The sequence below is a fragment of the Rhinatrema bivittatum genome, chromosome 7, assembly GCF_901001135.1.
Source record: "Rhinatrema bivittatum chromosome 7, aRhiBiv1.1, whole genome shotgun sequence".
Taxonomy (NCBI): Eukaryota; Metazoa; Chordata; class Amphibia; order Gymnophiona; family Rhinatrematidae; genus Rhinatrema; species Rhinatrema bivittatum.
Window position 1 is genome coordinate 283,842,524 of NC_042621.1, and position 19,701 is coordinate 283,862,224.

Consider the following 19,701-nt stretch of genomic DNA (forward strand, 5'->3'; position numbering starts at 1 on the left):
GACTTAAATTGATGCAGCAATAGAAAAGACTGGAATCAAGAGAGAATGGTACCGCCAATGGCCAGTGAACGTAACCGGTTTATAAGAATAACATGTTCCATACAGTCAAAGGCTGCAGAGATACCAAGGAAGATCAAAATTAATGATTTCCCTTAATCCATATGTACTAAGATGTAGTCCGATAGAGATAATAGTAAGGTTTCTGTGCTATGATTGGCACAGAAGCCACATTAATCAGCATACCAAATGTTATTAGCTTGTATAAACTCGGTAAACTGCGACAAGATTAATTTTTCTATTAGTTTAGCCAGTGTGGGGAGATAGAGATAGGCCTGTCACTGGACACAGAATCCAGTGGTCGATTAGGGTTCTTCAGAAGTGATGTTATCATGGCCATCTTTAAAAAAAGGGGTAACAACATGCTGGGTGAGGGACAGATTCATATTGGCCATTATAATAACCTGAAAGTGGGTGTGCAGTCTAATCAAAATACCAACTGAGCAAGGATCAAGGGCACAACGAGATGCACTAAGCGACTTTAACGTCATCTCAACATCAGAGCTGGTGATGACCTCAAACTGGAACCAAAGGATTGGTGGAACCTCGAAATCCAATGGTTTTAGGTCCTTAGTTTTAACATCATCCAATGGTTTTAGGTCCTTAGACTTTAACATCATCTCAACATCAGAGCTGGTGATGACCTCATACTGGAACCAAAGGATTGGTGGAACCTTGAAATCCAATGGCTTTAGGTCCTTAGTTTCAGCCTCTACAGCAGTGGATTACACTGAGTTGTCCTTATTCAAACAGTAAGAAGCAAAAAGTTCACAATCTAAACCATTATTAATGGAACTACAGGAAACTGAACAAGTCAGACTATTGACAATTTCAAAAGCCTTCCTCAGGCAATTGAATGAAGACTAAAAACAAGTCATGTAATAAGATTTTTTATAAAAACTAAAAATGCTCCTATATTATGAACAAGCCTGAATAAAATTAGCTTTTGCAGGATCAGTCATTTATAATGGTGCCGTGGAAAGTTGAATAAAATGTTCAGTTACAAGTTCCTGTTATTTGCAATCCATTTTTACAGCTTCAGCTTGACCTTGCAATTCCAATAAATTTATTCTGAAGTTAAAGTCCATTATTTCCTTGAATCCTACTCCTGTAGAATCAGTGAGACAGTTTCTGAGCTTCCACCCAACAGTTGGTGAGTAGAAAGATATCCAAGCCTTTTGTTCACGCCACTGGCGCGAACAAAAGTACACCAGATTTTATAAGATACACGCGTAGCCGCGCGTATCTTATAAAATCCGGGGTCGGCGCGCGCAAGGGGGTGCACATTTGTGCAACCTGCGCACGCCGAGCCCAGTGCGGCCTGCCTGTTCCCTCCGAGGCTGCTCCGATTTCAGAGCGGCCTCAGAGGGAACTTTTCTTCGCCCTCCCCCCACCTTTCCCTCCCTTTCCCTACCTAACCCACCCCCCCGGCCCTATCTAAACCTCCCCCTTACCTTTGTCGGCAAAGTTACGCCTGCTGAAAGCAGGCGTAACTTTGCGCGCGTTGCCGGCAGCCCCGCTCCGTGCTCCGGTCCTGGGGGCGTGGTCCGGAGGCCTCGACCACGCCCCCGGGCCGGTGCCACGCCCCCGAAACGCCGCGGCACGCCCCGGCCACACCCCCTCCCTCCCCGTTTCGAAAGCCCCGGGACTTACGCGTGTCCCGGGGCTTTACGCGCGCCGGCGGCCTATGCAAAATAGGCACGCCGGCGCGCGCGGGCCTTTGAAAATCCGCCCCTAAGAGTCCATTTCTAAGGAAAATGAACCAAAAAGGAGCAGCAAAGGGCCATGCAGCTCCTAGGAGGGCTTAACTAAAAGATCCATAACCTAAGATGGAGGCAGAGGTTTATATTCTCTGAGAGCGTACCATCTCAGGCTCCCACACGGGGGAGCTAAAACCCACATAAGTGTTATCACACTTCTCCCTACAAATTCGGACTCTTCCTCTCAGTAGGAACCCACAGGATCCTCCATATGTTTTATAAATTTAAAAAAATGATCTTGCAGGCCCATGGGCAGTCTCAAAATTCCATATTAATATACATATCCATGCAGAGGAAATACTACTGGGACTGAATGTAGTATAATCAGCCACAAAAGCTGTTATTAGAAAAGTCGAATTGTAATAGGATTTGTTTGAAAGAGAAGCTCTTAAAACCTATCTTTACACAGTTGCTTTTCCAGATCTGTAAGTAATGTACTTCTCCATTTTTACACTCATTACGCACTGCAATGTTTTGTTCCCTCTTTTAATTAATCCCTTTATTTTGTTTTATGTTACTTGCTTGATTTTTATCTGTCAATACGATTTATGAATGTTTTCATTTGTAAACCGCTTAGAGCTGCAATAGCTTGTATAGGCTGTATAGAAAAAGCTTTTAAATAAATAAAAGGGTTTGGGAGTATACTGACTTCCATGCCTACTAAATTGTGATCAGAGAAGAAGTTTATTTTCAATAAAGTTTTATTTCTTTGGACAACACTTCCTGTGTGGAGTCTCAAACTCATGCATGAGTGTCTGGTTCCTGTTGCTGTTTGTTAGTAGGGCCCTGAAGTGGATCACTCCCCTGATGAGGAAAAAAGAGCCCAAACCCTCGTCTTTGGTAAGGACAGTAAAAAGGTGGGGAGAGGCTTCAGTTATATTTAAAGCTTTTGTGAAAGGCCTCTTAGTGGTTTCCAGTAAGGATGTACAGCCCTAAAATTACCAGTTCAGTTCCTTCTTTTGTTAGGAGAGTTCATCTAGATTTGATTTATTTAATTTGGTGTTTTTTTAGTCTGATTCATTGGTAAATGAAAGCAAAAAAAGATAAAATTAGAAAGAAAACCTCAAAATAAAAAAATAAAAAAAATCGCTAAACAATGAAAAAAAATGGGGCTCCAGCGATTTTAAAAGCCTTGCACATGCCAAAATCGGGAGATACATGCGTGACTCAGACCTGCGTGTGCCCCACAGATTTAAAAAAAACAGCGGCCATGTACATATCTCCTGTTATGTGCACAAAAATCATATGGCCACCAGGGAGTTTTGGTAAGTCTTGGGGGGATCAGGAGGGTGGGAGGGTTGTTTAAATTGGCGGCCGAATAATTCGGGGAAAATTTGTTGTATTCGTGGGGAATCGCGATACATTTCGCTTCTCCACGAATATAATGAATACAGCGACCTCCTGCACTCGGGCCGTATTGCCAGCATTCAAAATGGCGCCGGCGCTACCTTCGCCCTCACTATGTCACAGAGGCCGACTGTGACATAGTGAGGGCAAAGGTAGCGCCGGCGCCATTTTGAATGCTGGCAATACGGCCCGAGAGCAGGAGGTCATTCCGGACCCCCACTGGACTTTTGGCAAGTCTTGTGGGGGTCAGGAGGCCCCCCCAAGCTGGCCAAAAGTCCCTGGGGGTCCAGCAGGGGTCCGGGAGCGATCTCCTGCACCCATGCCGTCGGGTGCCAGGAATCAAAATGGCGCCGGTAGCCTTGCCCTTACTATGTCACAGGGGCTACTGGTGCCATTGGTCAGGCCCTGTCACATGGTAGGAGCACAAGATGGCACCGATGGCCATGTGACAGGGGCTGACCTGTCAGCCCCTGTGAAATGGTAGGTCAAAGGCTATCGGCGCTATTTTGAAACTGGTTCGAGGGTGTGAGAGTGCAGGGGATGGGTCCCGGACCCCCCGCTGGACCACCAGGGAGTTTTGGTAAGTCTTGAGGGGGTTTAGGAGGGTGGGGGGTTGTATTAAATTTAATTTTAGCCGGGTACCGAATAGGATTAGACGTAAAACCGTATCGAGGTGCCATACGTATTTGCCCCCCGACGAATACGTATCCCGAATGCAACGTATGGCGTCCCTCTGCACATCCCTATTACATTCTGGTACTGTAGGTGTTTCCCTGAGGTAAGGAAGGGTAAAGTGACTTGCCCAAACTCACAAGGAGTGACAATGGGATTTGAAATGTGGCTTCCCTGGTTCATAGCCTGCTGCTCTAACCACTGGGCTACTTCTCCACATATCCATATAAAACAATGCGAGTAAGGTGGAAAATGTACACCCGTGAGTGACTTTTAAAATAACAACTTACATGCATATCTGCTGGCCCCTCCCGGGAATGTCCCAGATCGACCCTTTTTCTGCACACATAATTATGCATGTGAAAGTGAAAATATTTGCATATTTTCAACTTTTATAAAACATGGACTATGCGAGTCAAGGCTACTGATGTGTATAGATGCTAATTTATACACCCTTGCGGCCTGATTTTCAAAAATATTTACACACTTACAAATGGGTTTTATGCATGTATATGCACTTTACTCATGTAAATGGGCTTTTGAAAATTGCTACAATGTATGTCATAGGATTCATCCACTTAAGAGCACTTTATGTGCATATAAGGCTTTTGAAAATTAATATCATAGTAGTTACATTTACACATGTAACTCCTTTGAAAATTATCTCCAGTGACAATAACTTTAAAACGAGGATGCAGGCACCCATATGTATGTGTATATAGGCGTGCGGCCACATAGGCTGAAATTATATATCCTGAGCTCAAGTACGCGCACAGAGGCGAATTTTAAAAGCCCTATGCATGCCAAAGCAGGGAGATACGTGCAGAAGTCGGGCTAGCACATGCCACGTGGATTTTAAAAGGCTCCTGCATAAGCACATATCTCCTGGCACATGCACAAAATGTTTTTCTGGAAAATGGGAGGGGCATGGGTGTGGTCTGGGCATTCCAGGATTTATGAATAAAACCAGCGAGTTAGTATGTAAGTATGTGCACTAGTGTGCACCAGGGTCCTCTACCACATAACATTACTACTGCTATGGATGACGTGTAAGTAATAAAACAAAAAAATCTAGGCAAGTCAGAGGGTTTTTAAGGGTTGGGACTAGCAGGGGAGAAGGGAGGCTTTTAAACTGGAAAGGGTTAGGAAGTCCTATTCCTTACTTGGGTGAACTGGAAACAAGCTGGGAAAACTGGTAATTGCGTTGGCGTGCGTGTCTACTGAAATCCTCCACTTACACGGTAGAGCCAGCATTTGCACACAGATGTGTGTCCATATAAAATTGCATGCACTTGTACGCGTGTATAGCCTATTTTATGCCATGCACGCATATTCGTACATATGTTATAAAATGGCCAAGGCCTTTGGCGTTAGCCGGCATACGCATGTATCTGGGCGCCCATCTGGGCGCCCATGTTGTAAAATAGGATTAACGTGTGTATGTGCGCTCCTTTTTATAAGCATACACATGCAGAGCAGGGAATTGTTGGCATTTACACATACAAGTGAGGACATTTTATAGCATATGTACGTAAATGAATTATCCACTTAAATCAGTTCATGTATCAGTTTGCCCAATCTATATCTAGCTCATCAAGATGCCCCTGGCTCTTCAGCCTGAATGCCCCAGAGTTTACCCAGACCCCTGAAGCAGTTCCTTTCCTATGTGGATATAAATACTTTTATTCAGACTTACACCTGATCAACAGCAAGAGTAAATTTACGCTGGACGCATGCCGCATGCCGCATGCCGCATTCACTTCGCTATGCATGCACATATCCTTCCTATTTATCAGAATTTCTTCCCCCCCCCCCCCCGTTTAGATGGATAACCTCTATCATGCATACCACTTAGTTAATTATTTATTGTATACTCTACACTGTTAATTGTATGTTTTTTAATGTTTTTTTTTTTAATGTTCCTTATATAATTATATGATAATTGTAAAGCCTGTTGCTCAGTTCTGTTCTCTGTAAACCGACGAGATGTTCCCAACGTTCGTCGGTATATAAAAGCTATTAAATAAAATAAATAAATAAATAAATCTCTTTGCTCCGCCCTGGAACGCCTTTGATCCTCATCCATTCTACCACTTTTTTTCTCAATGCGAGATATTCACACATCGGTACTTGAGCGCATATGTGGCGGGGTTATAAAATTGCTTGGCCTCAAATAAGCGATATGTGTGCCTGCATCTCCCACTTTTTGTGTGCATACTGCTTTTAAAATTCACCTTTTAATGTTCTGAAAATTCACCTTTAAATTTATAAAGTCCCTTTAATATTACATGCCTCTTTAAGGTTATTTGTAAATCATATTCATTATTTTTCCGTTAATTTTTCACAGCACAATAAGAACATTGCTTCCATAATGCCTGCTAAGCATTTTCTCACCCTCACACATACACAGTGGTTTGGCATTCTTGCACATCTGTTTCAACAGCAAGAACCTGAACACAATATTATAAGCAAAATAATGCATTTACAGCACACTGGGGCAGACTTTCGTTTCCAGCTAAAATTTCCTTCCAGCAACAAAATGCTCTCTCCCTGGACTGAATGCATAATATATTGAGGAAAAAAATGGTACTCTTTGTCAGTGGATGTAGTTACACACTTGGGTATTCACTACTGCTATGAGGGGAGAAGGGGGGGGGGGGGGTCCGTAGACATTGACAGTGGCTCACCATAAACAGCAATTGTCTTTGTGTCCTGCAGAATGGCGTTCCCTGCGGATACCTGTACTGTGATAGTGTTCATTCCTTCCACTGCAAAAGCGAACGAGATACTCCCCTCCAGGGTGATCAGCGGCTGGAAGACACAGACACAGAATGTTCTGGCAGACAGCTAGCTACATTCTTTAACCTGCATGGAGTAGCAAGGGGCCGGTTTGGTCTTTTCCTGCTGGCATTTCCTATGCTGCTATGGAGAGATGTGCGTCTGTTTTGAAATGAATGGACAAAACGCAAGGAATGAGATCATTTTTGTTTTGTTCGAGGACCCCTGAAACGAATGGAAGCTTGCCCACCAATTAAATGAAATGTTTAGTTTCGTTTGTTTATGTTTGCCATTCAAGTCATTGAAAAGAGCTGCAGTGAGCCTGGTATGTACAGCGACCAAGAATGAGGTAGTGGCCAGGACAGAGCTGAGACATGAGAAGAGGGCAAGTAGACAGTATGGAGGGCAAATCAAGGTGAAGCTGCCCTGCCCCTGATGCTACCACTCAATCTTGCTGCCATAACTCATACTCTACACATTACTGGTCTTGATGCCACTCTGCCTTGCTACCATTTGCCATACTCTACACCTTGGGATGTTCCTGCCACTGTGGGTAGCTGCTTTGCACCTTTCATTATGTTTTAGGGTTTTCATGCCACTCTTCATGCTGATTTATTCCCTTTGCAGTGTCTGGGGCTTTTTTTCCTGCACCTTTGTTCCCCCTTCATGGTGCCTTAAGATGATCATGCCACTCTTGGTGCCATGTTGCCCCTCTTGTGCTACCTTTTGGCATTCATGCCAATTACTGGTGCCCTCTTTTGAAGCCATGTGCTGCTTTACTCCTCTGTTGGTGTCTTGGAAAACCCCTGCCACTGCAGATACCCTTTTGCCTCTTTATGGTGCCTCAGGCTATTCACGCCACTCTTGGTTCCACTTTGCCACCGTCTTGGTGCCTTTGAGTTGCCATCCCCCTTCTGATAATTATCTACCCACCAGTTTCATTTAGAACAGCAACAGTTCCCATTGACTTTAATGGGAAACAAAAAGCAAATAGAACAAATAAAAAAATGTAGTGGTCTGAAACAAACCAAACAAATGGAGGTAACCTGTAAAGCAAACAAATGAACCAAAATGAAAATGTTGCCTCTGCACATCCCTATTACTACGTCATTCAAGACAAGACAGAAGCTGAGCTCAAAGTTATCTTTACAAGTCCATGGATATGACGTGTTGGGGAATATGCAAACGCTTTCTGAATACGCTTTGTGGTTTTAGGAAGTCTTCCATCTCCTTACTAATCTACGAAGGTAGCAGCTCAGAATAATAAACTTAATGTTATGGTAGAGCTCGTCTGCCGCAAGTGTATCTTGCTACAGCTATTGCAATAGGAATAGTGTGAGGCTAGCCAGGAAGCACAGGGGCACTTTCCACTATCTGGGCTACGACCTGTCTTTGACTCCTGGCTGAGGCTCCGGTTTCTAGGGGTGAGGGCAAGGATTCAAACTGGCATGCAGTCACAGCCCCTGCTACGAAAGCTAAGCCTAAGCCAATCCTTTAATCCTTGAAAGAGCATCACTGGAGAGTGGGCTGTATCCCTATTTCCCAGCTGCAGAGGATTATAGTAATATGTGGCCCTCATGGTACATAACAGAAAATGAGAGGGAGAGGGAAGGTAAAGGAGAGCATGCTAGTGACCAAGCATGGTAGCTCTCTGATTGGAGTTGGATGAGAAAATGATGGGAGATCACAAACAGACAAAGTATTGTAAAAAGAATAACATGCTGAATATAACCAGACACAAACCAGATTTGGATGTCACTGCTAGGTCAACTGCTGCACCAGCCATTGATCTCATAATCTATTTGCTGCTTTCCAAATGGCCGGTAGGAAGACAGCAGCAGGAGCTATACCCCCTGGATAAAAGGGGGCACCTAGGTTAAAATGGCCAAACTGGCCAATCAGATTGATCGATTCTATCATTTCTAGCATGAAGCTATTTTCTAATATATGGGAGATATGTGTTGGTAATCAAGTGGGACTTGGCTTGTCCTCTGAAGTGCCAATTTCCATTGAGCTTAAGCTTTGGTTTCTCTTTTTGTTCAAGCCAGTTGAACAAAAAGAGAAAACATTCTTTCATTTGATAAGCAGAATGAAAGAAAAGCAACTAAATTCAGTCTTACTTTCTCCCCACCCCCAGGTGGGAGGGGGAAGAAGAGAGCATGCCCCCACCCTCGGGGATCACTCTGGACCTTCCCTTAACTTGCTATAGCCTTGGGGGTCCAATGGGGACAGGAGCAATCCCCAGTCACTCCTGCCTACCAACGCCAAACTAAAAAATAAAGCCAGCTGATCTGAATCTGGTGCCATTTTGGAGTACAGCACTATCAGTAGAGGAGTGGCTGGGGATCACTCCTGCTCCTTTTGGACCCCATCATTATAGATACTCAAGACTTGGCTTTTTGTCCAAGCCTTCCCTCAAACATAACATCGCAACAGAGCTTTCATTTAGCTCAATAGACTAAATGTCCAACCCAGTTATTGCATATCCATTCATGTTTATTCTCCAGTTTTTTCTGTCCTTTATTTCCTGGCTACTCTAGCCTCCAAGTTCATTCCCCCTGTTATTTGTATCTGCGCTTCGGCCTTCTTGTTATATGGTTTTTTTGTTAAGTTAACCCCCAAGTTTGATGTAAACCGGCCTGATATGAAGCTTGTCATGAAGTTCGGTATAGAAAAATGTTAAATAAATAAATAAATAAATAAATAAAATAAATAGATATGTTCAGGAATGTCTGCGGTGATCCAGAAGTGGGGGTGGCGGGCAAGCTTGGGTGGGGGCTTTTTAAAAAAGCTTGGTGGCAGGGAGTGAGGGGGGGGCGGGGAGGGCGAGGCACAATTTGAAAGCTTTATTGAAGCTCATTGACTGGCAGGCTCTTTGAATTTCCATTGCCCTCCTTCTGCTTGACCTTTAAAGCTGGCCCTTTATTTCTCACTATCTATTTTTATGTATTATTGCTTTTTTAAAATTAAGTCCTCTTTCTACACATCATTCCTTCAGCTGTTCCTCCTACGGTCACACTTTAGGGGAAGCAGCTGGATGACTGTAGGGAGGTCTGTTCAGCATCCTGGTTCACACAGAACTGATAAAGCTGGGAAGGAGCGTTCCACATCTTTAATAGGAGGATATGCTTGGGAATTAAATATCAGAAGGGGGGGGGCCTTAATATTATTCTTTGTTTTAACTGACTTAACTAAAACAGTATGTTGCTCATAGTTCTTCGCTAGAGTTGACCGATATAGGGCTGATGTTCTCCGAGTTTGGACGGAACCTTATTCAGCCATTGATGGGGCAATCAAGGATAGCAAAGCACATCTATGTGCAATCATTGTTTAATGAGGAGGATGGGGGTTCTGCAACATGGCATGAAGCCAGTGCAGGGTGAAAACAATAGCTTTTTGTCCTCCTAGATCAAAGCATGTCTTTAGAAATAAAAGTCCTCGAAAAGGCGATACAAACCTCGGAGTTGTTCCCAAGCCACCACACGTAAGTCAGGGTGCCAACCTGACTGGGCCACAGTATCGCTGTGGCATTCACCTCTTTATTCTTTGTGGTAACAAATGGAAGAGACAGGTGGACATGTTCCAGGGGACCTGTAGAGACAAGAGCCAAAGAGCCGGTTAGAGCATGTCAACCAAGAACGCCTGCTTTCTGATGACACTGACTGCAATTGAACAGACAACAGATATGCAGTGATCAGATGAAATCCTGCCCTCAATCCTAGCCAGGCCTTCAGTGATTCCTTTACCGCCAGGAGAGCCAGAGAGTGATTCATCCTCCATTTCGGGGAGATACCGGAAAGCTAAGGGGACAGGCAGAAGGTAGCTGGCTGTTAGATGTTTTTCTGTAACGGAGCAAGCAAGGAGAACAAAGTGCTGTGTTTGGTAATCAAAGGCGACTGCTGCCTGTGTGTGAAATCTGTGTAATGCAAACCTCAAACCAGGGACTTGACAAAAAACAACCTGAAGCACCATTGGGCACAAGGCTCCGCTACATAACAAAAAATAAAATAGAGAACAGGAGCCTTGGAAAACACAGGGGAACTGCTAGTGAACAGGGCTTGTGGTTTCTGATGTTGGATGCTGGGACTCATGTCCGAAGAGGAGGGGAGGGGAGCAAGCGATGATAAATTAGCACCAAATAGGCTTGGTGGGAATAAGTGGCTTATGACCTGAAAACATCATGCACAACATAAACTTCAGATAACGCTGATGCTGGGCCAGGAAATTATTCTACAGCTCGCAAAGGTTCCTGTTTTATTACTTTGACTCTAGTACATTCAGGTTGATTGAAGGCTGTTTTCCTACAGTGGAGGATATGACCATGTTTTTTAAATGAAATACGGACTTCTGTGGCATTATAATACTCTTTTATGATTGTAGGAATGGAATGATAGCAGCCTCTGATCTATTAAAACAATATTACAAATACACAGCTCGTAAACTGTCTAAAAAAAAATCTGGGGTCAATATTAAAAGGCAAGTCATGGATCTAAGCCTAAGGCCTAGATTCATCATTTTGCTATAAATATCACCTGCATGGTTAGGTTAATTTTCTGGTACTGCATTGGTTTTTTTATCGCAACGTGCATTAAATTTGTTGTACCCTCATCTCATGCTGACCCACCAGACAGCTTTTATTATGTTTTGGGCTGCTAGAGGAGAGAGAGAGAGAGACTCTGTGGAGGTTCACCAAAAAGTTAACTATTTATACCACTATAAGAGGGGGCACTAGTAACTCGGGGGGGGGGGGGTGGTTGGGGGGCAGTATTACATGCACAGACATATGCACGAACAGCACAGTTACTATCAGTGAAGATCTAATGTGATTTGGAGGAATGAAAGGTAAAAGAAGAGCAGATTTTATACTTTATTCTCTACCTACCTTGATTGCAGCTAGGTAGAGAGCATGTATCTCACTAACACACACATTAACACCCAAAATGCCCCATTGCTTGCACCTGAGGCAACAGAGGGTAAAGTGACTTTTCTAATGGTCACAAGAGGCAAGAGTGGGACTTGAACACTGGTCTCCCTGGCTTGTAGCCCAGTGCTCTAACCACTAGGCTACTCCTCCACTTCTGTTTGCTTGTTTTAAACCTCATAATTTCCTTTGAAGCCCCTTGGCTCTTGTTTTATGAAACATAAGGCCAGATGTATTGAGCATTTTCCCCACAGACACAAAAGGGGAGAAAAATCCTAGTACATCTGGTCCATAGTGAATAACAGTTACTCATTCACTTTCTCCTCGCATTTCAAGATTCTGTACACCTCTGAGATATTTCTTCTCAGTCAACTTTATCCCAAGCTGAAGGGTCCAAAAGTAGGACAGAGAAAAATGCCCCCCAAAATCTCCGAAAGTGAATTTGCTTACTGCTTTAGTAATAGGAGCATCCTTTGTTCAGCCAAATGCCTACTATTTCAGGAAATTAAAAATGCATAGCAAGCACACACTATGGAAGTAACATCTTCTGTGAACCACACTATGGAACATTTGCTCTAGAAGATTTAGCAGGGTCTTTGGACATGCTGTGACCAGGGCTGTAGACGGTATTCAAGCTGTGGGCCCACCATGGGTTTCTATTATGGCATGATTCCATTTTCTATTTTCTTGATAAATCCTATTTATTTATTTAAATTCTTTTAATATACCGATGCTCAAGACCAGGTCTTATCGTATCGGTTTACAGTAAACAAGGGGTAACCAGTTAACAGAGCAAAACAATAACAAAAGTTACATTATAACAGGGAATATAGAACTAGGCTGTTAGAGAGAAAAAATAGGTTAAACAAATTCTAACAAATTTTAAAAGTTAAGTTAAACAAATTCTAACTGGGGGGAAGGGCAAAAGGAGGAGGGGGTGTCTTAATCCTGTCTTAATAATCTGTATTATATTCAAACCAGGGAACTTTGCACATTAAGGGCTGACTTTTTAAAAGCATCCATGCGCGTAAAACATGGATTTATACGTGTAAATGGGTTTCTGAAAATTGCCCGGGAGTTGTCCACGTAAAAGTACACACAGAGATGCAATTTGTGTAAAGTGTATAGCCAAGAGACGTTCTGGGGTGGAGTTGGGTTGGGGATAGCCTTTACCTACACATAGTTTCTTTTCTGCAAAGAATGTGCATAAATCTACTCACACTTACACTTGCTAATGAGCAAGGGTAAATATGTGCATGCATGTTGTGGTGGGCTTCGCGTGTACCCTGCTAATTTTCAAAGAGGTCTTATGCATGCAAGTCCCCTATGAAAATTCAGGCTGAAGTTTGCATGTACTGTGTAAATGCAAACGTTCGCCCTCCTCGGACTACTGAATATTATCCTCCTTTGGAGTGAAGCCAGACTGCTCTGCAACCATCATCAGAACAAACTACCCCTGATCTTCATTTTAATGCAGATTTCGTTGGAAATGTAGTTAGCAGTATGAAAAACGGCTGTTAAGAGCCAGTTTAAATATGAGCCTTATCTCTCACAACATGCTGCATTAAACACCGCCTATAATGGGCACTAAATCTGGTGTTTTATGAGAGATTGTGCTAATGTGGGCTACTTTATCCCCAGGCCCAATAGCATAGAAAGCCCCTCCCCCCCCCCCCCCCCCCCGATCACTTATTCCCCGCCGAGTACCTCTCTCAATACGCAAGCCAAATCCCTGCAGGTCGATCCCTCCAATAACCTTTCTGAGAGTCAAACACTGTCAATGTCAACCCCCTCCCAACCTCCTTGCCAGTCAAACATCCTGTCTCCCAGACCAGAACCCCTGCCCTGTCTTCCCCATAAGCAGCTACGGAGATGCCAAAGAGAAAGGAGGAGCACAACTGCTGCCTACGCCCCCCCACCAGCGCCGACATGCAAAACAGCATGAAATGACCTCACACAGTCTGAATACAGACAACATTAACATGTTTTCATCCACTATAGGCAAAATTAGCCCAACACATATTATAAGGAAAGAGGTGAGGTCTTATGAGCTCTGAGAAATGTTGACTCGGGTGGGGGAGAAGACAACTGACCTGCTGGTCTGAAGGCATCAACTTTACAATCAAGTCAAAGGAGTACTAACAAACTGCCAGTTATATAGTACATACATGAACGAGAGTGAGAAAGAAACAAAAGGCTCACGGCATGGAAATCCACAGCTAAGGACTGGCAAATGAGAATGTGCTTTGATGTGCTCTTTCCAGTCTGCAGGTTGAAGGTTCTAAGAGTAGGAAGTTGGAGTAAAGCTTCTCATTCCATTAATGATTACCTGCCTTTTCAAAGCATTTACATTTTGGGGGTTTTTTTTATGCATCTTTTTCCTGACAGACCTGTGCCATTGCTGGGTGATGTTAGATTAGCATCAACTCTTTGCCCTGACTTATTTTATTGCTGATATAAGCGGTCTGTTTATTGGGCTATTTAGGCTTCATTTGAAAGTAATTCAATATTTGATTATTATTTTGTTGCATACTGTTGGGTTTTTTTAGATTGCTGTTTTTCATTTTATTTATGTTACACCAATTTTATCTTATAGATCATTTCCTTTGTTTAGTTATGTTATTTGATGATGATTTATTTATTGTTAGTTTGACCTCACTTGGCATGCTTTTGTTCCATTTGTTGCCAAGAGCCGAGATATCAGCTTACACTTTTGAATAATCATTTTCTATATGTTTTCTCTATATCTATCTATCTATATATACACAATATAAATATATACAGTATACACACATATCATGGAATAAACACAGAGGAAACTGAGGTTTCCTACTGGCTAGAAGACAGAAGAACTGGTGTAACCTATGAAACATTTCTGCATTAGTTACAACCAGCCAGCGGTGCATTCAAGGGATCCAGTTGCTCAAAGCTTACAGTTAAGATATGTTTCAGCTTTCTAGTTGTTTAGGAGACTTCAAATAAGCTTGATCAAGTTCCCTTGTAATTGTGCTAGGGCAGGGACTGTCTGCTCTTGAATACATAACATTGAGAGCGCAGTTCTGGTCATCACCTGCTTTTATGGCTTGACCTGCATGGAGCAGCGGATACAGCCCTAAGCACCTTGCTGGGTAAACTGGAGGGACCATTTAGCAGGCAATGATTCCTGTGTTATTTTGGGGGTTTTTTAACAGAGTATCAGCTAACCTGATCTAAATTATAATTAGAGGTGTGTGAAAGCTTTGAGATCGATCTGGATGCAGGCAAATTTTAGCCTTGTTTGAGTTCAATAAAATTCTGGGAACCCTCACCCCATGCCTGTTCGCTTGGGAAATTCAGATTTGTCAAAGCACTTTGTCAGCTTTTAAAGAAAACTGTAGACATCTGTACTTGTAATTGAAAGCAAAGACTTCATTTAATTGCAGGGCCAGGACCAGAAATGTCCCCTGCAACGCCCCAAATTCCCTGCAGCGTGTCCGACACAGAACAATCTCCTTTGGCAGTGCAGGGGGCGCAGCTCTCCCTCTGGAGGCAGCAGCTCTAGCACAGAATCCCCCTCTCTTTCCCCTCCTGCCTGGCACCCACCTCTCTCTCTCTCTCTCTCTCACCTCCTTCTTTCTCACTCCCGCCCTACCAGCTGCATCCCCTGTCTCCTCTCCACCAGCTGCCCAGGATCCCCTTCTCTCTCTCTCCCTTTCCCACCCCCATACTCTGCTCGACATCTAACTTCTCTCTCCCTCCACCCCTACCTAACTTCCCCCTCTGTTTCTCCCATCTCCTGCCAGAGATCCCCTCAATCTCTCCCCGACCCCTGCTCAGCAACCTTTCTCCCCTAACCCCCTCCCCTGCTTCACACTCCCACTTTCTCTCACACACTCACCCCCCCCCCCAGCTTCTTTTCTCCAGTCCATGCTCAGTATCCTCTCCCTCCTCTGCCCTCTGCCCAGCAGCATCCTACCTGGCTCCCCACCCTGCCCATTAGCAGTCCTTCTCTTGCATCCCCTGCCCAACCAGGATTTTTCCCCCCTCTCTACCCTGCCCACGCATACTCTCCTCATCCTTCTCCAGAATCTCGCTCCTTTATTCCTCCTCCTTGTCCAGCATCTCCTACTTTTTCTTCCCTCCCCCCCCCCCCCCCCCAGCACACCCCCCCCCCTCCGTCCCACAACCTATCATTCCCTTTCCTCTCTGCATCAGCCGCCTTCTCTTTTCCTCTCCCACTCCTGACTATCACCCTCCTTCTCACCTCCTGTCCTGCACCTCCACTCTTCCCCTTCTCCCCATATTCCGTTAGTAAACTTGTGTTTAATTAACAGTTGCTGTTCGTATTCGCTTTCTTCAATTGAGGGAGAAGGAAACGCTCTGAGTACATCTCATAGAAATCGGGGTCTGTGCAGTCATTCAATGGTAAGAAATTGTGTGCTCTCTAAAAAATGTTTCAGTACTGGAAGAGCTGGCTTTTGAAACTGTATTCGGTTTCCCCTAAATCCAAAAGAACCTGCATAGTATACAGTGATATTAGTGTGATAATTATTTTTCCCTTTAGTGAATCCCTCTCCTCAACCGGCCTAATAACCTGGAGTGGGAGTTACAGTTACTATCATTCAGTGATAGTATGGTGATAATACCACCGTACAGATTCTTGGTGAGGCCTCATCTAGAGTACTGTGTTCAGTTCTAGAGACCTCATCTCAAAAAAAAAAAGAGATAAATAAGGACAGAATGAAAGTGGTCCAGAGAAAGGCGACCAAGGTATGGGAAAGCCATATGAGATGAGACTGAAGAGCCTTTACTATGTATCCTCGGGAAGAGAGGAGAGACGGGGGAGATATGATACAGACCTGACAGGAATTGGAGTTAATGTTGCACCAAATTAAAATCTTCTCCAATGGAAAGGAAGCTGTAAAACTAGAGGTCACGATGTGAAACTCCGAGGGGGAAGGTTCAGGAACAATGTGAGGAAATATTTCTTCATGGAAAGGGTGGTGGGTGCTCAGAATGCCCTCCCAACTACAGAAAGATCATTGGTATGGGCTCAATCATCTATAAATTATCAAATTCGTGAAACCCAACCCTAACAAGTGAATTTGAATTTAAACACCACAAGCACTACTAATCGCAAAATTTATAAAAAAATTTTATAAAATTTTTTTTAAGATGAAGGTAGTGCTTTCATATATTTCAAAGGTAAAACCATCCAGGTCAAAACCTTCTTTTTATTTTTAATCATAAACACACCATCCAACCTCCCATGTATTAATTTTTGTTGTGCTCAAAATGTGTGTAAATTCACCTACTTTAATACTTCATTAATTACATGGCGACCCGCCACTCCTGCATCTCTATAGAACCAACGAGGCTGCTTCCATAAACGGCCACCGCCGCTGCAAAGTACTTAGCTTAGTTGAAAACTTCTCTGGCTCTGTGCATATGAAAACCCCCGACTTGTACAAGTTTCGGGAAATGTTCGTTTCCGAGGGTTGTCTTGACTTTGCCAAAAAGATGTTTATTCACAGCTGGGATCCAATCCGCTATAAGAAGTCTCACGGTGTTCAATCGCCTCCTCCCCAGATCCTACCCGGACTGAAGGGAATAAAAAATGGCTACATACGTGTATGTAAAAAATGCACCCATAAAAAATATATAATAATATGTATAAAATTGTACCCATAAAAATATAGACTTTGAAGGAACCCAAGGTGAGAAGTAAAAAAAACTTTAATAGTCATAGCTAATTTGGGAATACCTGACTTGTTCTGAAACTGAACAAGCGTATGTCGTTCTGTATTAAGAGTGAACCAGCGCAAGTCAGTGTATTTCTGAAAAGAAAAGGTGTAAAAATAATTTTTTTTAGAGAACATACAACTTAACAATTTTATACATATTATTATATATTTTTTATGTGTTCATTTTTTACATGTACGTATATAGCCATTTTTTATTCTCTTCAGTTTATTTTCCCTCTCAGTTCACATATTTGAATGGTTGATTCACTTTTTTAAGTTTTACTGTTCTTTATGCTCAAAAATTAGTATTTTATGTCACCATTTTAGCTACAATTAATTTTAATGTAATTTTAATGTTTGTCATATTCAGTATTTTTATTTGTATAAGTTATGTGTTATGTTTACATTTTTATTATTTATTTTTTATGTCCATATGTGCACACATTTATATGTATGAATATTTATGCATTTTATCGTAGCCCCTGAGGCAGCCACTTGAGGAGTGGCGAAACTCGGCCTGAGTCGGGCAGTTGATGCGTTTCCACTACAATAAACGATTTGAAAGATGTCGGCATCTATCCTTTCTTACATGCAGAACACAGACAGACAGACACCTTTAATGCATGCAAAAACGCTATAACGCATGGTGCAATGCAAAGTAGAAAAAGGGGAGGAGTTTGGGGTGGGATTTCTGGCCAAGTCCTCCTATTATCCGAAAGTGTAAATAACCGATTCACATCTACTCGTTCAAGACCTCTCATGACCTTAAAGACCTCTATCATATCCCCCCTCAGCCGTCTCGTCTCCAAGCTGAACAGTCCTAACCTCTTCAGCCTTTCCTCATAGGGGAGCTGTTCCATCCCCTTTATCATTTTCATTGCCCTTCTCTGTACCTTCTTCATCACAACTATATCTTGTTTGAATTGTACACAGTAGTCAAGGTGTGGTCTCACCATGGAGCGATACAGAGGCATTATGACATTTTCAGTTTTATTAACCATTCCCTTCCTAATAATTCCTAACATTCTGTTTGCTTTTTTGACTGCTGCAGCACACTGAGCCAACGATTTTAAAGTATTATCCACTATAATGCCTAAATCTTTTTCCTGGGTGGTAGCTCCTAAAATGCGACCTAACATCATGTAACTACAGTAAGGGTTATTTTTCCCTATATGCAACACCTTGCACTTCTCCACATTAAATTTCATCTGCCATTTGAATGCCCAATCTTCCAGTCTTGCAAGATCCTCCTGTAATGTATCATAATCCGCTTGTGATTTAACTACTCTGAATAATTTTGTATCATCCACAAATTTGATAATCTCACTCATCATATCCCTTTCCAGATCATTTATATATATATTGAAAAGCACCGGTCCAAGTACAGATCCCTGAGGCACTCCACTGTTTACCCTTTTCCACTGAGAAAATTGACCATTTAATCCTATTCTCTGTTTCCTGTCTTTTAACCAGCTTGTAATAGGGATGTGAATCGTGTCCTCGATCGTCTTAACGATCGATTTCGGCTGGGAGGGGGAGGGAATCGTATTGTTGCCGTTTGGGGGGGTAAAATATCGTGAAAAATCGTGAAAATCGAAAAATCGAAAAATCGCAAAACCGGCACATTAAAACCCCCTAAAACCCACCCCCGACCCTTTAAATTAAATCCCCCACCCTCCCGAACCCCCCCCCAAATGACTTAAATAACCTGCGGGTCCAGTGGCGGTCCGGAACGGCAGCGGTCCGGAACGGGCTCCTGCTCCTGAATCTTGTTGTCATCAGCCGGCGCCATTTTCCAAAATGGCGCCGAAAAATGGCGGCGGCCATAGACGAACACGATTGGACGGCAGGAGGTCCTTCCGGACCCCCGCTGGACTTTTGGCAAGTCTCGTGGGGGTCAGGAGGCCCCCCACAAGCTGGCCAAAGGTTCCTGGAGGTCCAGCGGGGGTCAGGGAGCGATTTCCCGCCGCGAATCGTTTTCGTACGGAAAATGGCGCCGGCAGGAGATCGACTGCAGGAGGTCGTTCAGCTGAGGGTTCCGGCGCCTCGCTGAACAACCTCCTGCAGTCGATCTCCTGCCGGCGCCATTTTCCGTACGAAAACGATTCGCGGCGGGAAATCGCTCCCTGACCCCCGCTGGACCTCCAGGAACTTTTGGCCAGCTTGTGGGGGGCCTCCTGACCCCCACGAGACTTACCAAAAGTCCAGCGGGGGTCCGGAAGGACCTCCTGCCGTCCAATCGTGTTCGTCTATGGCCGCCGCCATTTTTCGGCGCCATTTTGGAAAATGGCGCCGGCTGAAGACAACAAGATTCAGGAGCAGGAGCCCGTTCCGGACCGCTGCCGTTCCGGACCGCCGCTGGACCCGCAGGTTATTTAAGTCATTGGGGGGGGGGGTTCGGGAGGGTGGGGGATTTAATTTAAAGGGTCGGGGGTGGGTTTTA

At 43.7% G+C, this 19,701-nt stretch overlaps 1 protein-coding gene across 1 annotated transcript in view; it reads right to left on the bottom strand.

The window, feature by feature from the left end:
• The window catches only part of LOC115095960 (VPS10 domain-containing receptor SorCS1-like), a 1,120,107-nt gene that overhangs the window by 62,655 nt on the left and 1,037,751 nt on the right, over window positions 1-19,701 (bottom strand). Inside the window, 2 exon segments of the mRNA XM_029610345.1 lie at window positions 6,524-6,647; window positions 10,072-10,205. Coding sequence (XP_029466205.1) covers window positions 6,524-6,647; window positions 10,072-10,205 — 258 coding nt within the window.